This window comes from Arabidopsis lyrata (genome assembly GCF_000004255.2).
Source record: "Arabidopsis lyrata subsp. lyrata unplaced genomic scaffold ARALYscaffold_2, whole genome shotgun sequence".
Classification (NCBI taxonomy): domain Eukaryota; kingdom Viridiplantae; phylum Streptophyta; class Magnoliopsida; order Brassicales; family Brassicaceae; genus Arabidopsis; species Arabidopsis lyrata.
Window position 1 is genome coordinate 9573202 of NW_003302554.1, and position 21399 is coordinate 9594600.

The 21399-nt window shown below is 35.2% G+C and overlaps 2 protein-coding genes across 6 annotated transcripts; one reads left to right on the forward strand and one right to left on the reverse strand.

Annotated features, from left to right (window-relative positions):
- Nucleotides 1-8771: 8771 nt before the first annotated feature.
- On the forward strand, nucleotides 8772-12262 carry LOC9323004 (branchpoint-bridging protein). 3 transcript variants are annotated; one of them, XR_002333747.1, is made up of 3 exons: nucleotides 8772-11243; nucleotides 11885-11902; nucleotides 11990-12262. XR_002333747.1 is itself a non-coding variant. In XM_021033999.1 (2 exons), the coding sequence occupies exon 1, from the start codon at nucleotides 8835-8837 to the stop codon at nucleotides 11205-11207; it is 2373 nt and encodes a 790-aa protein (XP_020889658.1). In that variant the 5' UTR covers nucleotides 8772-8834; the 3' UTR covers nucleotides 11208-11243; nucleotides 11990-12262. The 3 variants fall into 3 exon arrangements, 2 of the variants coding, with proteins under 2 accessions (XP_020889658.1, XP_020889657.1); XM_021033999.1 differs by lacking the exon at nucleotides 11885-11902; XM_021033998.1 differs by having other exon boundaries at nucleotides 8773-11243; nucleotides 11885-12262.
- A 622-nt stretch (nucleotides 12263-12884) lies between these two features.
- Nucleotides 12885-16865, reverse strand: LOC9324476 (DEAD-box ATP-dependent RNA helicase 35). Of its 3 annotated transcripts, XM_021034001.1 has the most exons (6): nucleotides 16758-16865; nucleotides 16481-16648; nucleotides 16257-16347; nucleotides 15496-15604; nucleotides 14369-15317; nucleotides 12885-13945 (listed from the first exon to the last, which is right to left on the reverse strand). In XM_021034001.1, exons 5-6 carry the CDS (start codon nucleotides 15265-15267, stop codon nucleotides 13081-13083), a joined length of 1764 nt encoding a protein of 587 aa, XP_020889660.1. In that variant the 5' UTR covers nucleotides 15268-15317; nucleotides 15496-15604; nucleotides 16257-16347; nucleotides 16481-16648; nucleotides 16758-16865; the 3' UTR covers nucleotides 12885-13080. The 3 variants fall into 3 exon arrangements, with proteins under 3 accessions (XP_020889660.1, XP_020889661.1, XP_020889659.1); XM_021034002.1 differs by lacking the exon at nucleotides 16758-16865 and having other exon boundaries at nucleotides 15496-15543; nucleotides 16481-16691; XM_021034000.1 differs by lacking the exon at nucleotides 16758-16865 and having other exon boundaries at nucleotides 16481-16691.
- Nucleotides 16866-21399: the final 4534 nt, after the last annotated feature.

Sequence of the window (21399 nt, forward strand, 5' to 3'; positions counted from 1 at the left end):
GGGCGGGTCGTCGAGTCGAGTGATCTTACGAACGTGACCGATGAACCATCTGTCATAGGGGGATACAGATACTCATTCACCATTGAAGATCAAGAGTACGATTTCTTTCATCGTTGGTTATTTGAAATTACAATATAATATATTTATTGAAATCATGATATAATATGTTTATCGATTCACATACATTTTTATTTTGATTAATAAATAGGAAGAAGACCCTCAAGTGTTGTGCATATGGAGGAGTGGCGATAGAGTGCCATGATCGGTTTAGAAATGTGATTGGTACGGATGTTACGTGTGTTCTTCGCTGGTGGAAAGTTTATCAACTCCTTGATGGATGGAGGCACGTTCGTATCTACAGCCATCCCCCCTACTCGAAGATTCTGGTCCAGAGCGATGCCGATAACGTCGAGCACTCTTGATAAATTAGTATTTATCATATTTAATATGTGCTTTATTTGTTTCCTTAGATTATGCAATGTTGCGTTTGGTTTTAAATTATGACATATTACTTATTTTTTATTATTATTAATAGAAACTATCTTATTATGAAAGATGCACTTTGTTATGTACCGATACAGTGATATCTTTGGTAAATATTCACTTCTTATACTTTATGCAAAAAATCCCCCCCCAAAAATAGTAAATATGTTAGATTTAGCTAAAATTGAAAAATCTGCAAAATATTTTCGAATCTCTGTTTAAGACTTATTACTTTTTTATACTTCTGATAATTCCGAATCTAATGTTAAATAATTGGAAAATCCGGATCTATATATATATATATATCGATTTATACTTGGCTTCGGTGTTTATAACCACCAGGATCGATGGAATCGTTTAGATGTCATGGGTGGCCTTTTGACGTTATGACCTATAACAGAAATATGTTCACTATATCATCTCTGAATCCGTTGATCCATGAATGGAGTACTTGTGTTAAGATTTTGCATGTTTGGCACGAACTCGACGATGTTAGTAATGCACTAAACCTTATTTTGATGGATAATCAGGTTGGTAATTCTTCAAAATAAACTGTAATCGGTATTTGTGTTAAGATTTTGTATTGAGATGTTTTAATGTTTTGTAATTAAATCAGGGTACGAAAATCCGAGCCGTCATTCGCGAAAGTTTGGTAACTAGGTTTTCGCCATTACTGATTGAGGGTCTCTGGATGATATTAAGAAAATTTTCGTTAATCCCTGATGTCGACTTAGTCAGAACTACTCCACATAGATTCAAGATTCAGTTCTCTCCTGATACATGTGTCGACTATCTTAATTACCTCGCATGTGATTATGATTTCTTTAACTTTGCGAGATTTCGTGATATTCGTACGGGTATAAGTAACCCGTATATCTGTGTAGGTGGGATTATATTCGTTTCTCTTCTGGTTAGATTTTTCCCATAACTACTCTAATCATTACGTTGTATTGTTTTCTTTAGATTTGGTCGGGGTTGATAATGTGAATGACATACAACTCGTGCAGATGGTGGGCTCTTCGAAAGATATTTCTGTGGTTTATTTTGACCTAATTGATACAGAGTATTGATTCTTAGTCTTATACAGATATATAATTTTGTTTTCTCTCAACGAATTTGTCATAATAATGTCAACTTTGGTATAAATTTGTAGGCATACGCGTTTGAGTATCAGACTGACCGGTGAAACCGCCGTTAGATTTCATAGACAGTGGAAAGTTAACACCGACGATGTCGTGATTTGTAACATCAGATTTGCCAAGATAGTGGCTACGTCTAATCGTATGTGGCATTGCACAAACATTGGTTGCTCTAAAATTATGGTGGATGCTCCGCTGCCTGGTGTTGTAGAACTAAAAGAATGTGGGCTGATTACTGCGGGAGTCCTAGGACGGGGGTCAAAGAAGCTCGATTGGCCTAATTTTGTATGATTCTGTATTTTTCGTTTGGGTGGTTTATTTTCAGTTTACTGATTACAGAGTCGGCATTTGTAATCGGTTTTAACATTTCGAAAGATTGTTAGACATTTCGCTTTTAGTGAGTTTTGGTAATTTAATCTAAACTTAATTTATTAATCTTATGGATAAATTCTATATCGTTTAATCAATATTCGGTTTTGTTAATTTTCTGATTTAGTTTTTAATATAAGAATTTTCCATTTTGTATTTCGGACCGTTAGATCGAGCTAAAAACAACCAGATAAAAACTACAACCATCCGATCTTAACTTTGACACTTACCTCTGCCTTCCCTATTATAATAATCAACTTTATTTACGAGCGTCAAATTAACATCTTATTAGACGCGAGTAATATTGGCCGTCCGATCAACACGTGTCTATAAAAAACATGGGCCAGTCCATTAATCTCTTTGAAATCATGGTCCATTCGTTTATATAGTCGGGCTTTGGGATCAATTAGTTCGGGCTTTGATACATTTGATCCCCGTCGCCGTCCGATTGAGATCTCCTCTCATTCTCTACCGTCTGATTTGGTTACTAACATGGTCAAACCTTATTAAAGAATGTACTACTTTCCAAAATACAAAATAAGATAATAAGTATATTTCTATATTTATATAAAATAGTATGTAGATCCATAGTATAAAATCGTAAATTTTCTTCTTACAAATGTATATATATAGTGTTATTTCGTTTTTGTATTAGCGATGATATCGTATAATATCGTTGTTAGACGTATCCATTTAGGTATATTTAACTTATATTATGCGATAAATACAGAAATATTCCAAACAATTTTGATTTGTAATTGTCTAGATAATGGCAGATCTCTATATTTTTCTTAAACCATAACAAACTGTACAACATGCTCTTCTTCTATAAATACTGATTGTGTCATGGTCGAAAATTGTAGACATTCGTTTATAGTTGTTGTAAAAGTTCTACAATGAAATATACGGTTATAATTTATGCTCTGTTTACTGTGTAGTATTGTTTCTGTGTGATTTGTTTTTTATTGTTCGTATGATTGGTATCTAATATGGTTAATTTAATTACTGGAATAGGGATCCGGATACGGTGATGGGGTCCTTTCTCAATTTCTGGTACGTATTGATTGTTTAAAACTAACTGTTTCTTATGAGTTTATATACTAATTATTATTTCTTATCTAACATTAATTGATAATTGTATTATTATCTTATTTACAAGGATGTTACATCCGATTCTTCGTGTATCTCTGACGTCGAGGTATATATTCCTTTGATCATGTGTGTTAGTTTTTTCTTTTTGTTTATTCTTTTAATCTTTTAAATCTAACTTTTATATTTGACGTTTATACACAGGAAAACGTCAAAGAGGTAGGCTACAAACATGTTTGTTTCGTCTCCATGTTGATAGCGAATTCGTATTCTCATACAAATAGTTTTAATACATTGTTTCTTTCTTATGTAGTATCTCGATGATGTGTCTGCTGCAGTTGATCTTTCTTCTGTCCTGGTAAATATCTGACACGGTCGTTAATTAGTAACGTTTTTATCGTCTCTATATATTGATGTTAACAACACAATGTTGAATTTTATATTTATTTGAATTCCTAGCATGTCGAGGCCAGTGCTGCAGTTCTATCGTTAGATGAGGTAATTATTGAATTACTTGGTTACTATGTAGTTGTATATTATTAATATATAATGTATGATTCAACTACTTTATCTTTATCTAACGCTATACTGTTTGTAAATAACAAGTTCAAGGATGTGCTTTCGGATCTAGGTGCATTGTCGGCCGATAAAGATTACGTTTTGGCTGTACTTTACCTGGTATATTATTATTGGGTTTTTATTTATAATATTACGCATTTTATTCCTATTTATACTCTATATATATTGACAAATTATAATCCGTAAATATTGACAAATATACTATAGGAATCTCGGACACAGTTGAAGTCTCTATACTTGAGATATCTTTTGTCCAGATATCTACAGGTTGGTATATGTTGTCAATTTTTATATTCGATATGTATGTTTCGAAGCTTAAACAGAAAAATAAAAAGAAAAAAACTTATATCTTCGTTGATTTGTATAGGAGGCAAAATCATTGGACCCTCTGATGCAGACTAAAAAGGTTAATTGGTAACTCTATATAGTGTGCAGTTTGATTTATTATTTGGTAACATTCGTTCCGATTTACGTGTTTGATAAATGTTGGTAATATAAGTTATATTGCTTATACTTTATTTTGTATATCTTCCAGAATTATGCTGACTTGCGCATGAAGTATTTTGGTGATGGGGTGAGATAATTTATATCTATCTTACTAATAGTTGATGTACATATATTATATATATAGTCAGTTTGTATTCATGTAATAAGATACTAATGTGTTGTCTATTATTATCTTGAAGCGTTTTGTTGCTGCTGGTATGAAGCCATACCCGTCTGACGGTCTTGAGTGTGATGAGATTTTAATGAATACCAATGAAGATACTCTTGAGTGTATTAATGATATTGTCATCAGTAGTTGGCGTTTATGCCCGGCGTATCTACGCCTTCGTTTTGTTGAATCGTTGATACTCTATAAAAGCATTAATGTCCACACGGTATGGGACGCTTGCTATCGAGTTTTGAGTGGTGATGTGTTGGCTGAACAGAAAATCGCGCGTAATAATCCTGGTATTAATCTATCATCAATACTAAATACTTATAGATGTTGTTTGACTTGATAGTTGTGTCTCAAAAAGGTGTTGCTTTTTATTACACTAGGGTTGGAGTTATCCGATGTGCAATTAGAGTGGTATGGTTTTCGTGTTATGCGTAAGGTGATGGGTGATCTTGGATTCCATCATGCCGGTTTTGAAGGTGTGCGTCTTGGTATAGTTCGCCGACTCTTAACTTACAAATGTGATGACATGTCAATGTGATATTGGCCTAGATTTGTTATCGTTGTCTTGGTTTTGCTTTATCGGTGTTATAGTTTCGGTATTGGTTTATTATTCCACCTAATACTATCAATATAATAGTGTCTTGGTGTTATTTATTTTATCATTTTATCGTTATGGGAATTATTAACCTTTCTGATTTATTATTTATGAATTTGTTATTTTAATTGGGTTTGTTCTTTCTTGTGTATTTAATATGATTATCGACTATATCATGTTCGTAATGCGAATTATATACGAAGTACCGCGTAATCCATAATTTTTAACTACATGTATTTGTTGCTGTATCACTTTTTCTAAGATATTCATTTATAACTTTTTCTAGAATATTTCTGTTTATGCGTAATTTTCTTTGATAGTTGAACAATAATGCGTCTGTGTTTGCTATCATTGTTACAAAGACTTAGAACTTCCGACGACTGTTATCATGTTTCTCGACACATAGACGATGCGTGTAGGTTATCATCGCTTATCTCTTCTGTAATTTTTTTTATTATGTTCGTATCCGGTAAAAATTGAATGGGATTAACTGTACTGTTTTGTAGTAATAACTAGAAAATAACCAGTTGCGATTTGACGTCGTCTGTACCGTATTTTATAGTTCGATATATCTACTTGCTTTTAGATATTCCGTTTCATTTTAATATATACTCTCTCCTCTGTTTTATTATTATTATTCACGCTATTATATATAAGCAAACCAAACAAAAAGAACAAAAAAAAAAAAAAAAAAAAAAACAACTACTACATCAACACGCCCGAAAAGAAAGAAAAAAATATTATTTTATCGCGATTGTTATGGAAATCGCGTGTAATAATAAACAAAATCTCTACAATTAGGGATACTGTTATGATATGCATCGATTGTGATAAATACTAAATTGACACTTTTAATAGTTACAATTTTATTTATATAGTATAGTTTCTGGATATGCGTTATAGTTCTATATATATTTCGCTTTAGTGAGTTTTTGTAATTTAGTCTGAAAGATGTTATATGATATTAGTTAAAAACTCTGTTGAGGTGACATACATGATACATAACTTGTCATTGGTTATAGTTTTTTTGTATTACTCATTCAAAAAAGTTGTTTCTCAAAATGCATCGTGTGGTTTTGGTTTCCGTCGTTAGGTAAAATGGAACTTTATTTGCGTCCCTAATAACTTACACCATTTGTATATATTATTATTATGGTGTTGATAATGGGGTTATTACGAGAATGAGCATTTATTAGGTCAAAAGTTTGATTTTAGGTTTTTCTATCCCGACTTGCATATTTAGGTATTTTTGGATTTAGTTAAATGACATTTTTGCCCCTACTGAATTAAATGGAATTTTGGAAAAATTTAAAAATTTGACAATTCTTCTCCGGTGGAATTAAGAAGAAAAGCGTCTTGGACACCTACAGTCGCTGGGCTGAGCTACCGGAGAATCCGCCTCCAACCGCCGCATGCTTCCTCCTTCCAGATCTATCCCACCGTCTCGCTATTTACCCTATGGCAACTTCGATTTTTACTTTCACGACACACAGTCCACCGCCCGTCGATGTGGAGTGGAAGCCATTGGGTTTGCGGAGGTCTTGGGTTGCTCACTTGTGGCGGATCTGTTGCCGCTTGAAGACGACGGCACGATCTGCTCTCCGATTCGCCGCCAACATCATCTCCGATCCGAAACACAAAACCTCTCCTCCGCCAACACCATCTCCAATGAGTTGGATTCAACTAATTCTTTTTGAATAACAAAAAATAAACCCTAAGGGGATAGTATCCTCTAAACCCAAGGGCTCCAATTGAAATAATTGTCAAAATTAGGATCTGGGTTTCCATAATCTTCATGTTGGTAAGTGAAGGAGAAAGCTTAAAGTTTTTGTCGTTCACAAAAAAAAAAACAATTATTTTTGCTTCAATTGGTGACAAGGGTAAAAACGACTTTTCCGATGTTTGAGGAATGCTTAAAACAGAAGTATGGGCAAATAAACCCAAACTGATAAGTTTGACTGAAAAAAGTACCGATCCGGTAATTAACTCTGTTGATAATAGAGTGATATTTTTTACCCTTAAGTTTCGTTAGTATATATTTCAGTTTAACTGTTGAGATTTGGTTTCTTTTTTAAAAACTTAATTTATTAATTTTATGGATAAATTCTATATCGTTTAATCAATAGTCGTTTTTGTTAATTTTCTGATTTAGTTTTTAATATATATTTTCCATTTTTATGTTCTTTCCAAATAATCGTTAGGTCTACATATATGTATCCCGCATTTATACCTCATTGGAATATTTACCCGCGTAATCTTTTGTTATGGGTTCTACAATGATACCTTTTACATCTGATTCATGTGATGGTGGTTATTTTCGTATTGCGTCTCTTAACCCTAACATAGGTGAGTGGTCTGTCTCGGTGAAGATTTTGAATTGTTGGTCTGTTTCGCGTGGCACGGGTAGAGAGCTCAATATGATTTTGGGTGACGAGCATGTTAGTTTTTTGATAACTTACCTGCTATACATGTTTTCGATATTAAATTGAATTGGTTTTGTCTTTGACATTTTATTTGCAGTTCACACAAATCCAAGCCGTTGTTCGTGATGAATTAATTGATAATTATCTTTCAAGATTGATAATCGATGAGTGGGTGAGCATTAAAAATTTTGATGTATCACGGGTTAACAGCATATTGAGACCAGTACCGCATAGATTCAAGATTGTGTTTCGTTCGGACACTTTAGTGCAAAGTATTAATATGTGCTCCAGTAGGACCTATTTCAATCTAACTGAGTTTGTGAGTATATTGAGTGGTATTGTTAATCCGAATATTTGCGTTGGTAAGCCTAATTTATAAATTTATTTGTGCTTTTGGAGTTTATTTGCGGTTCATGTTCTGACTGTATTATTCATGTGTGTGTTTCATAGATGTTGTTGGCAAAATTGTCAACGTGAGAGAGTTGGTTTTTGTTCCTTCCGTGGAACATTCTCAAGGAGGATATTTTGAGCTGTACTTTGGTTTACGTGATACTGAGTAAGTCACTATTCTTTTAAAGATTTAAACCAGAATATAATGTCTTATGACTTCTTCAAATCTTAAAATTAGGTGTATCCATCTAGAGTGTCGTTTAACGGGTGACCTTGCAGTCGAGTTCTATGACTTATGGAAGCATCGTTCACGTAACACAGTGATATGTATTATCAAGTTTGTGAAATTAGAACTATCACAGGAACATAGGTGGAGATGTACCAATGTTACCGGAAGTACGAGGATTATGTTGAATCTGGATCTCAGTATTACCGACGAGATGCTTTGTTGGTAAGTATTTTTTTTTCCGTTTACAATCAAAACTCTAAAGTTGGCGACTGGACATTCACTGTTTATGGTGTTCTTAATCGGATGTCAGGAATCCTGAAAATGACCAAGTACCAATCATCACACGGAAGGAGAATGCCATGGAGTGATGATGTTCGTTGATTTCTTATTTTGTTGGTAAATGATTTTAAAAGATGATTTATTATTATTTTTTAGCATTTATAATATTATTGAATTTTTTAAATTTCATCATTTTCCATAATTTTACCACACTAAATCCTAAACAATTTACCATTTTTTTCTTACACTACCAAGTAACACCTAAACAATCCCTTATTTCACATGATTTTACCATTTATACAACATTCTTCCCGCGCATGCGCGCGGGCAATCACCTAGTTAAATCATATTTATGTAGAAAGAATCTCACTTTGATAGTCAATCACTTTGTGCGCGAAGAAATTTGACGAAAAGGGTTACAAAAAAATGGATTTTTGACGGTTTTTTTTTTTTTTTTGGTAGGAATGGATTTTTGACGATTGATTATAAACGTTTAATTTTTTAGTAATATTTTTGAGTTCTCACTTCTTCTTCTTCTTCTTCTTCTTCTTCTTCTTCTTCTTCTTCTCGTAAAACCCTAATTCTTGATTTGGCTATGGAGTCCGTCGAATTGAACAATCCCAACCCCAATTCGCAAACCCTACATCAACCTCCTCCTTCCTCCAACGGAGACACTGCTCCACTCGCATCGGATCATATGAATCCTCAGAATTCGGATTCTGTGGCTTTAAACGGTTCGTCTACTCCTACACCCGATACTAATGGTTCATCAGCAAAGCCTGAGTTCTTGCGTCCTTTGCTATCGGAGAACGATAAGGATCAGTCTGGTGGAGAGGAAGAAACTACGAGCAGGAGGAAGCGTCGGAGCCGGTGGGATCCTCCGCCTTCTGAAGGGGGTACTGATTCCGAACCTGGAATTAGGAAGCGTAAGTCGCGATGGGCAGATGATGAGCCCAAGCCGCAGATTCAGTTACCTGATTTCATGAAGGATTTCACCGGAGGTATTGAGTTCGATCCTGAGATTCAGGCTTTGAATAGTAGGTTACTTGAGATTAGTAGGATGTTGCAGTCTGGTATGCCTTTGGATGATAGACCGGAAGGACAGAGGTCTCCTTCACCAGAGCCTGTGTATGATAATATGGGAATTAGGATTAACACTAGAGAGTATAGAGCAAGGGAGAGATTGAATAGAGAAAGACAAGAAATCATTGCTCAGATTATCAAAAAGAATCCGGCTTTTAAACCTCCAGCAGATTATAGGCCTCCTAAGCTCCACAAGAAGCTTTTCATTCCAATGAAGGAGTTTCCTGGTTACAATTTTATTGGTCTCATTATTGGCCCCAGAGGTAATACTCAGAAGAGAATGGAGAGGGAGACGGGTGCTAAAATTGTTATTCGGGGTAAAGGATCTGTAAAAGAAGGTAGGCATCAGCAGAAAAAGGATTTGAAATATGACCCTGCTGAGAATGAAGACTTGCATGTTTTAGTTGAGGCTGAGACTCAGGATGCTCTTGAAGCTGCTGCTGGTATGGTTGAGAAGCTTTTGCAACCTGTTGATGAAGTGTTGAACGAGCACAAGAGGCAACAGCTCAGGGAACTTGCTACCTTGAATGGAACAATAAGGGATGAAGAATTCTGTAGACTGTGTGGTGAGCCAGGACATAGACAGTATGCATGTCCTTCTCGTACCAATACCTTTAAGAGTGATGTTCTTTGCAAGATTTGTGGTGATGGTGGACACCCTACTATTGATTGCCCGGTGAAGGGTACTACTGGGAAGAAAATGGATGATGAATATCAGAACTTCTTAGCAGAGTTGGGAGGAACTGTACCTGAATCTTCTCTCAAACAGAGTGCTACCCTGGCTCTTGGTCCGGGAAGTAATCCTCCATGGGCTAATAATGCAGGGAATGGTGCAAGTGCGCATCCTGGCTTAGGGTCAACTCCGACCAAACCCCCCTCCAAAGAATATGACGAAACAAATCTGTACATTGGGTTCTTACCTCCGATGCTTGAGGACGATGGTTTGATTAATCTTTTTTCATCCTTCGGTGAAATTGTGATGGCAAAGGTAATCAAGGACCGTGTGACTGGGCTGAGCAAAGGCTATGGTTTTGTGAAGTACGCTGATGTGCAGATGGCTAATACTGCTGTTCAGGCAATGAATGGCTATCGGTTCGAAGGCCGAACACTCGCTGTCAGGATTGCAGGCAAATTGCCACCGCCTACTGCACCTCCAGGACCTCCAGCACCAACTCAAGGTTATCCTCCCTCAAACCAGCCTCCTGGTGCCTATCCTTCTCAACAGTATGCAACTGGTGGTCAACTGCCAAATCCTCCTGTAGGTTATTCGACAGCTCCAGTTCCTTGGGGTCCTCCTGTTCCCTCCTATTCTCCATATGCTCCTCCCCCTCCACCTCCTGGTTCTTACCATCCTGTCCATGGTCAACATATGTCTCCTTATGGAATGCAATACCCACCACCACCACCTCATGTGACACAAGCACCTCCACCTGGCACTACTCAAAACCCATCTTCTAGTGAACCCCAGCAAAGCTTCCCACCAGGAGTACAAGCTGACAGTGGTGCTGCTACGTCTGTACCACCAAATGTCTATGGTAGCTCAGTCACGGCTATGCCTGGACAGCCTCCATATATGAGTTATACGTCTTACTACAATGCTGTTCCCCCTCCACCACCTCCAGCACCGGCCTCGTCTACTGATCATTCCCAAAACATGGGTAACATGCCATGGGCCAACAATCCTCCTGTCTCAACACCTGAGCACTCACAAGGTCTTGGTAATGCATCTTGGGCACCTAATCCTCCTATGCCGCCCACTGTTGGTTATTCACAGAGCATGGGGAACGTACCCTGGGCTCCCAAACCTCCAGTACAGCCCCCTGCAGAGAATCCATCCACTGTTGGAGATTCTGAGTATGAGAAGTTCATGGCTGAGATGAAGTAGCATGTGTGTTCTGATGAGAAACTCCGTAGTGAAGAGGTAAAATGTCCTCATTTGATGTTATTGTTTGTTCTCCATACAGGTTTTGAAATTAAAATTTGAAATCGAATCAAGTGGCTTTCAACATAGGATAAAACTTTACTTTCAAAAACCCAGTTAAGAAAGGAAAGATATAGCTATCAAGCTGAAACTTGAACAGGAATTTCCCTCAACTTTTCCAACGTTTTCAAATTGCTTTTTTCTTTTAACATCATTTTTGCAACATCATCAGTTGCAGGATGAACCATTTTGTCCATTATTTTGTTCTTGAAAGCCTTCCTGCTTATGTAATTTATCTGTTCCTAGTTTTATCACATGATAACTAACTGCTCTAGCTCATAATTTGGTCACTGATGTGTTTGTGAGCATGCCACAGCTAAAGGAGTCCTGGTATTCGATTCTGAAACATAGAATCTGGGAGTTGGATGTTCGAATTTTGTCAGTTACCCTTTTTGCTCTATGTTTTGTTCAGTAAACTACTAATGTGTTTTCTGTCCCACATGGAAAGCATTTGTTTTCACTTCTAAGTTTTTCCATCTGACAACATCAAAACTGCCACTAGCATAGATTCCAAAAGTTTGTTATTATATACGGCTCATTAACACGAATTTTTGTTTTGTTGATATTGTTAATTTTTTCAGGTGTGATGTTTCTTGGAGGTCTTGTACCCTGATTTCTTACATCTTTCTTGTTGGAAGTTTGGGACTCACATCTTAACCCTTGCTATGCTGTTGTGAAATATGCAGAGATACAGGCTGGAAGCTCCCGGTTCAGACAATCAGAAAGGCCATAAGAATTTTATTAACGTTACTGATAATATTGCTGCTCTTTTGTAGGACTATATTTATGTCTGGGGTTCTTGTTTCATTTCATAATACTCATATTTACCGTTGATCAGTGTGTTAAGTCTAGTCTGCTTCAGCTCTCACAATTTTTTATGTACTGTTTCAATTTGGGAGTAAAAAACTTTTGGTGGTATTGTAGTGCGAAAAATATCCGTTATTCTTTGTGATGCAAGATATGATCCTCTTACTCTTGAGGTCATCTCTTTCGTTTATCTTGTCTCTTGTGTGCATAGGGAATTCATCAGTTCTCGCAGGAACCTGAAGGCAACAGGGGTATGTTGAACTACATTGGACATATTTACCACTGATACTTGATGGTTATTCTCCACCTTGATTCAGACTTGTATTACTGATATAATAATATCTTTCAAGCTTCCATGTGGCAGGTGTGATTTCTGGCTAGTGATCCAGATTTTAACTTTAATAACTTTGTTCTTGTTTTCAAGCTTGATCTATATCTGTCTAAATGATGACATGCGTGCATGTTCCAGGAATCATGATATTACTGCAAAGAAATCAGCCTATGTGTCAAACTTATGCACAGTTTATGTTGTCTCAAAAGGAGTATATATTCTTTCAAGAGATAAATTATCATCAACACGGAGACACAGTTTATGTTGTTTTGATCTTAGTCTTTCTCTTTGTAAACATCATTATGATGTAATAATATAAGTCTACCTTTTTTACATAAAAATAAAATAGTGCATTGAAAATGTATTTTCAATGCAACCCAACGGTGTAAAGGGGCACTAGTAACAATAACATCAGAAAGAAGAGACTATGCAAAATGAACAACTAAGCAAAAGCAACCATTATTGCATAGGGATGCAATGAGAGTACATAATTTAAGTTCAAGAATCCGACCATATATTTTAACTAAGAAATATAGTCAGAATTTAGTTCAAGACAAGATGGAACATAAATTAACATCACAAGTAACAGCTAAGATGAGATAACTTGCAAAGGGATCAAAACAAGATTGGAATACAAGATTATATTTCTCCTCTATAGCCACCAGAGCCAAAATAGTCTTTTCTAGAGTTAGATATGGCCACACTCTTCTGGTGCTCAAGTTTTGGACAGTCTCGAATACGATGTCCAAGACCACCACAATACGCACAACCCTTGACACCACTTGCATTCGCAATGGTCTCTGCTTCTTCCATTGGATCATTCAGTTCAGCAAGGACAGGTGGAATCCTCTGTTTAGCTTCTTGCAACAAGTGTTTCAAATCGAGCAGCGTGGTTTCGCTTTGGTTCTTGTTTATAAATGTAGTTGCTATCCCAGTTTTCCCACACCGACCTGTTCGTCCTATCCTATGCACATAGTTCTCAATCTCTGCTGGCATGTCGTAGTTGATTACGTGTTGTATATCAGGGAAATCTAGACCCTTTGAAGCAACATCAGTCGCGACCAACACATCTTTTTTCCCAGCTTTAAACGAAGAGATTGCGTACTCTCTGTCTTCTTGATCTTTCCCTCCATGGATGGCCACTGCTTCCACTCCTTTCAGTAACAAGTACTCGTGAATATCATCAACATCAGCTTTGTTCTCACAGAATATTAAAACCGGTGGAGATGTTTTCTGTAGACACTCGAGGAGGTAAACAATCTTTGCTTCTTGTTTGACATATTCTACCTCCTGGATCACATCGAGATTCGCAGCTCCAGCTCTTCCTACATTAACAGTCACAGGTTTCACCAGAGCACTTCTGGCAAAGATTTGAATCTTTGTGGGCATTGTGGCTGAAAACAAAAGTGTTTGACGTTGAGACTTAAAGTGGTCAAAGACTTCCCTTATGTCATCTTCGAAACCCAAATCAACCAACCTATCTGCCTCATCTAGTGTCAGGTACCTATAATAAGGAAAAAAGGAAGGTAAATATTATTGCCATCTAACATTCTCAAGATTTTGAAATTAAATGGCACAACCTCAAGACTCCAAAGACAAGAAAGATGCATTCAGAAAGGAACACAAGTGCGGAAAATTTATTCATGAGAGAAAAAACCCTATCGAATCATACAATAGAGAACATATAGAGCAAAGAAGCTCTAAGCCACTAACAGACCCTAGACAATTCTATTGATCTCTCCCGTTTCCTAGGCACAATAAACCAAAAAGAAACAGATATCCTCAAGAATCTAGCCAAGTGCAAAAGGTCAGAAAACGAGAATATAAGATCAAACAAGGCAGCACAGAGAGAAGACGCAAACATATATTACAATCAGGTTGATTAATCATATTGAAAAGAACCAAAGAAGACGAACTAGAGTCATACCTGCAAGCATCTAAGCTCATCTTTTTCTTGGCGAGCATATCCTTTAACCTCCCAGGGGTTGCAACAACGATGTGGACACCTCTCTTGACAACCTCCAACTGGGATCTCATATCAATTCCACCAATACATAGCAACGACCTCAATGGCGGGTATCCAGCCTCGACCAAAGGAGCCACAAACTGCTCAACCACTTCATAAGTCTGCCTAGCAAGCTCTCTAGAAGGGCAAACAATAAGCCCAATGGGACCTTCTCCCGCAGCAATAGGCATCATCATCTCTTCTTGGAGAGCAATCATGATCATGGGAAGCACGAAAACCAAAGTCTTTCCAGAACCAGTAAACGCAATCCCAATCATATCCCTCCCAGCCAAAATCACAGGAAGACCCTGAACTTGAATAGGAGTAGGCTGCACAATTCCTTTCTCCTTAAGGGTATCAAGAACAGGTCTAGGAAACTTCATATCCTTAAAGTTCTTGATAGGAGGAGGAATATCATCACCATTAACAATAATATGCCATTGCTTCCTAATCAAATCTCTCTGCTTATTCGACATCCTCCTAATATGCAAAGGAGGTTTCCACCCGGTTAAGAGAGGCTCTGTATAAGTGATACCTTTGGCCAATTCACGAACAGACATAAGCGTCTTCTTATCAGATAAATGCTCCATCATCTCTTTCTCTTGTAAGATGATTTGCTCAGTAGCACTAACTTGAGGAACATCTCGCTTGAGCTGAGTTGCTTGAACGAGTAAACTAGGTTTAGCTTCAGCGAGCTTTTCCTTGTCAGCTTCTTCCTCCAATTCCGAAGCTTTTCCCTTCCGTTGAAGTATCTTCTGCGCTTCCATTGCTCTCCGCTCCGCCACTGAAACATACTCAACGTAACTATCGTCGTCTTCCATGATGGATTCAATATCGAGAATTCAGCAACCTAGTAGAAGAGCCTCAAAGCCTGAAATCAACAAATTTTTGCAGATCTCTCGAATCAATCGCTAATACGGGTGACACAGAGGCTCAAAGACAAACTTCAAGACAGAAGCTAATTAACAATCATCATAATTTATGAAAGAACTTCAAGACAAATTTAATGTAGATGTCAAAAAGAGAGTAGCTCTAGCTTAATTATTTACCTGCTGAAGTAGCTCTAGGTTTGTCAAACTCCACAGTCTGAAGTAGCTCTGAGAAAATCATACTCTGATTGGTCTCCTGATATAGAAGATGGACTTCTTTCTTTAGAATCTGAAACAAAAAAAACAAATCAATCACATGAATAAACCAGAAGTGTCAGGTAATAAGTTCCAATTATTATCAATGGGCTAAGTGAAATACTAAACTGAACACAGACTTCAAAATTTTCCAATTCTCATCAAAGTACCAAACGAGATAATTATTAGATTCAGACCAAACCACAGAAGAAGAATAGAGTTCACTCATAAAAAGAATAACAATGCCAATAAGAAGAATAACACAGAAGAAAAAGAGCATTCAAATGAGAGTCTCTGAAACTAAGCTATCACATGGAGTAACTTTGCTAATTAGAGTAAAAGAAGACGCAGGAACTTGCAAAAGAATTGTTACCAAAAAAAAAAAATTACAAAAGAAGACACAGATATCTGCTTGAATATTTGCAGAGAGAAACCAAACATATCACATGATTAAAGAATATCTATACTAACGTTCATGATACTAATCTCATTTCCATACTAACGATGAACTATATTTTACACATATCTTCTTCCTTCATATATATACTAATCTCTATACTATTCTAAACTAAAGATGAACTAAGCCAATTTTGCTCACAAACCCAGAAAACCCAAAACCAAGCTCAAAGAGCAACGATTTGATGCAGAACATGAAGAACCAAGTTCAAAATGTAAGAAATTAAAACCTTGGAAAGAAGAAGGGCTTATTAAGATATGAGTAGGAACTAGCTTGGAGTTGTTGATGTGTTCCGAGGTTAAACTCTGAATCTCATTCTTCTGAAATTTAACAAAGAATCAGCCATAAGCCAAAACTCAAAAAACCCACAATAGAGATTAGAGAGAAAAACCCAGAAAGCAAAACCTTAGAAATCAATTTTGATATTGCAAAAGGGAAAATTAGAGAAATTACTTCGACTTTGGCTGGAGGAGGAGTAGAGGTTTCCGGTGATGGATCTTCGGCTTGGAGTGATGATTCCGGAAAAGAAAGAGGAAGTTCCGGTGGAGTTTGTACTGTGACGAATCGGAGAAAGCATGCGACGAATCGGAGAAAGGTTCTCTTTTGCCTCCGACGACGAATCTGTGATGGAGGAGTAAACAAAACTAGCGTTACGAATTTGGTAATTATTAACAAAACATAAGGGCATGGACGAGTAAACAAAACGTTTCCAATCGCATCACCAATTTACCCTGCGATCACAAATTTCAGTCGCGGATCACAGCGATTGATCGCAGCGTTTAGTTGCAGGTTCCTGCGACTGCTAAACGAACAACTTTCAATTGCAGTTGCAGTGAGTGCCAAACGAACAGCCCCTACAAGCCCAAATAGTTCTTACTTGTCGGGCCGTTCCGCGTTTTTGTGGGTGACTGGCAGGTACTTTTAGAAAAAAAAAAAGTATATTTTTTATTTTTTCGAAAACATCTATGTATTCACCTGTCAGAAAAAAAAAAAAGAGAATAATTGCTTTTCTACTGAAAAGTCAAAAAGCATAGTAAAAATGAAAATTTTATCCCTCTTCAAAATAACTAAAGTAATGTTTTCATCTAAAGTAACGTTTTCTTCTCTATTTCTTCTTTAGAATTCTACTCATTTCTTCTCATTTTTTTACCAGTCAAACCTAATATATTTTAGTAATATTTTTGAGAAAGTTTTTTAGAACAAAACTCATTTTAGAAGTATTTATGAGATTAAAAAAAAAAAAAGGTATTTATGAGAATTGCCCACAAATTTACTCAATTTTTGGGTTTTACTTTAATATTATTTCACTTTAGGGAAAAGTTAATTAACAACGGTCTTCAATTCGTGCAAAGTCTTCGACCGTGTCCCCAACCTTCTCGAACTTCTCTTTGAACCTCAAATAATCTCCACATTTAAAAGACCGAAATATCCTCATATCCTCACAACCTCCCACCACTTCCTCAGGGTCAAATACGACTTCACCGACGAGGGGCACGGTGAATTTTGTTGAGCATATCGGCGATTCTCCCTGAACCAATCAGCGACTCTCTTTCACTCGATCTGAGTCTTTTCTTCACCAAATCGGCGTGTCTCTTTCACCAAGTATTTCTGATGGTACGCATGTCTTTATCATACTACGAATTCTTGTGTATTTGAATATATAAGAAATTAGGGTTTCTGTGATTTTAGGTAAATTAGGGTTCTTTGTTGTTAGTAAAATTAGGGTCCTTTGAAGACAAATAGGGCATGATTGTGGTTACTTTTAGTCGATTTTAGGCATAGATTGTTTGTGTCGATTCATCTTTTAGTTCGTTTATGGAAGCCCTTTTCCTCTTCTGTCATTTTTGTTGTTAATTGGAAATTATATCTACTTTAGGAAGATCCTCCTGCTAATAGCTAAAAATGTAGCATCTTATTATATAAAGTATGATTTTCAAAGTTAGTAATTCATAGGATCGTGACACGTGTCAATTTCATCGATCTCAGATTTTGATATGTGTTAAACAAAAATTTCTTCTTTTCTTAAAAATATATATAAACAAACTATACGCGCATGTCAAATTTATTGATATCAGATTTTAACACGTGTAAAACTAAATTTTTATTTATTTAGAAAAAATATAAGAAAATAATACGTATACATCTTATATAAAATAATTCTAAAAATCTAAAGAAGATCATTATTAGGAAACTAGATGTATCTTATTAAATAAAAATAGAAATCTAAGACAAAAAAATATAAGGCAACCATACATACATATCTTATATGAAATAATTTTTAAAAAGTAAAGAAGATAATTATAAGGAAACTATATGTATCTTATTAAATAAAAATAGAAATTAAAAAATCATTTACTAATTCTAATTTAAAGCTACTAAAGATTGATTTTCAAGGGTTTTAAATTTAAATTTTTAGGTTTGGGTTGATTATTTTAGATTAAAGGCATAGTTTTAGGAGGTAGGGTTTACCTTTAAAGGTTGAAAGTTTAATTTTAGTTTTGTGGTATTTGGTTTACAAAAAAAAAAAAAAAAAAAAAAAAGTTTTTTGGTATTTTTGGGAAAACCAGAAATTAAATGAATTATTGGGAATATTAAACTAATAATGATAGTTTTGAAAACCAAAACTTAAGTGTTTTATTTTTTAGAATTGTACTATACTTTTTATTCGAAATATTATTTTAGTTAAACAATTCTAATTGTTAAACAAACTATGTAAAAGTGAAAGTAAAGAAACATGAGAAGAAACATACACTTTGTTTATTGTGTTCATAGAGATATTTTTTAGGTGGTAGCAAATAGCAGATTTCAACAGTAAAATATGATTGAGTCTAAAAAAGATATTTTGAGTGGTAAGCTATTAAATTGTAAATAGATGTAAATAAGATGAAGGTTTGACCTGTGGTTTATATGTAAAATATTTTCTGCAAAATTTTTGGATTCATATTCTAGGTCTTGGCAAAATTTTTGGTGAATGGTAATTTAAAGTTACTTTATTATTATAATAAATGTACCAAGAAATTCAAACTATAATAATGCAAATAAGTGTATTAAGGCAAAAGATGAATATATAAACAAATCTTCTATCTAATTGAAAATTTATCTTCTTATTTCTTAAAATAGTTTCTATTTTTTTTTTAACGTCGTGCATTGAATATCAAAATGAAACCGAGTTTGATGACAGAGAAAGAAAAAGCTCAAAAACAGAGCAAAACGAGAAGTAAAAACAGAGCAAGACAATAGCGTGAATAAAAACTCGACTAAGATACCGTCGGTGCAAGATAGACGAAGGATTGAGACTCCGTGAAATGGTTACGTGCAGCGTCTCCGTTCCTCCTCAATTATGTTATGAAGCCAAGCTGGTCCTCCTATCGCCATGTAAGAGTTGAATCGACCTTCTCGTGTGACACTACAGGCAATATCCCTGGCCAAGGAATTGGCTTTCGGTGAAGAGATGTGAAAAGAAATATCCCGCATCACCTGTACTACCTGAGTAATTTTGCTGAGAATAGATCGATATTTTGGCCAATCTTTCGGTGTAGCTAACGCCCGTATCGCTGCTGTGCAATCTGACCAAATCTCACACGATTCCACATGGACTTGATGTAGACTTTGTAGACACCATAAGATGCAATGTAACTCCGCAGCCACCCTGTTAAACATGGGAAGAAAAGCATCTCTAGCGTGTAAGACCGCATCACCATTATGATTACGTAATAACCATGCTCCTCCGCAATGAAAAATATCTTTTATCCAGGAGGCATGCACGTTACACTTTAGCTTTCCACTCGCTGGTCTACTCCATCTTGTTGCGAAAAATAGTTTCTATTCACAATAAAAAAAATTAAATATATCTAGTTTTTGTTAAATTTAATTTTATTTAAAATTTTAAAATCCGCACATCGGGCGGATCCTTATCTAGTTTATTATATATCACTGACTTGAACTAACTTTTTCTATCTTTTTTTGGTGGGCAGTGTCTTCGAACGCTTCATCTCCTCGTCATGGTAGCCAGTTACCTGACTGAAGCATGCTTCTTTCTGGTAAAATATTATTATTTTTGATAAAATTTTACTATTTTTGGATTAAAAGTTAATTTTTATATATTTTAATTATTTTTAAATATATATTTAACGGATTAGATATCCGACAAATAGTCTGGATTTTTACGGATATTCGAACAGCCGGATATCCGATCACTAACGAAGCAAATACGGATCAGAAAACTAATTATTCGGATAAAGCAAATCGGATCACGAATACCACCAAAATTTCGGATATCCGTTTTGTGCCCAATCCCTACGAACCATGACTAATTTAATACAAGTGATGATGATTATATATATATATATTTTTTGGTGCATGCATACATTAGTTATTTTTATTTTATAAATTTAATTTTTATTTGGGATATATATTTAACCATATAATGAATCATACTTGATGTACCTGCAAAACAAATTTCATAGTTTCTGAAACGGAGCAACGTTGACATTGCAAATGTTTCGGCTTCTCTCTTTCCCTCTTTTATGTCTAAGTGCATTTTCACATATGTAAATGATCACTTTATTTGTTAGTATTCATTGGATTGTGTTGTTGCCAAAAAACGGACATTGTCACATATCCCTTTATATTATAAGGAAGACAAAGGACGTGAGGACAAGATATAGAGTCCGAGGCTATATCATGCGACCAACTAAAGTCAAAAATCAAGAGAAATTGGAAATTTGTGTATCTCATTATATTTTAGCAAGGGCAAAAAAAAAAACAATTGAAAATATGGAAAAATGGATAGAAAAACCCTTACCTTTTCTTAAAAACATATAAAAAACCTTAACTTTTTTTGTGGGTTTTTAAACCCCCACCTTTTTATAAATGGTAATATAAACCCTATTATTCATAAAGTCAATTTAAATTCAAACAAATCATTATATTATAATATAAATATATATAAATAATTTGATTTAGGATTTTCTATTCTAATGTTTACAATCTTTTTTTTAATTGAAATTTTTTAAAATCATGATGTAAGAAAGTTAATTAATGAAGTTTTATTCGGCTGTATTACAAAAATTCATCAACATGAAACTAAACAAATTTTGTTACGAGTGACATATACATTCTTTTACCTAACCGAATATGAATTTATTTTAATAAATATTTATTCGGTTCGATCACACAAATTGCTAACGTGAAACCAAAACAAATTTTATAATACTACGAGAAAAGTATAAGAATTTCCACATGAAAATATTTTCATCAGACAAAGAAAATAAATAAACATTTATTAGCAGTTAATATTTCTATATAAATTATGATTTATTTAAAATAGAATTGAAATAATTTTAGTTAATCATTATTTAACTATATTTTTC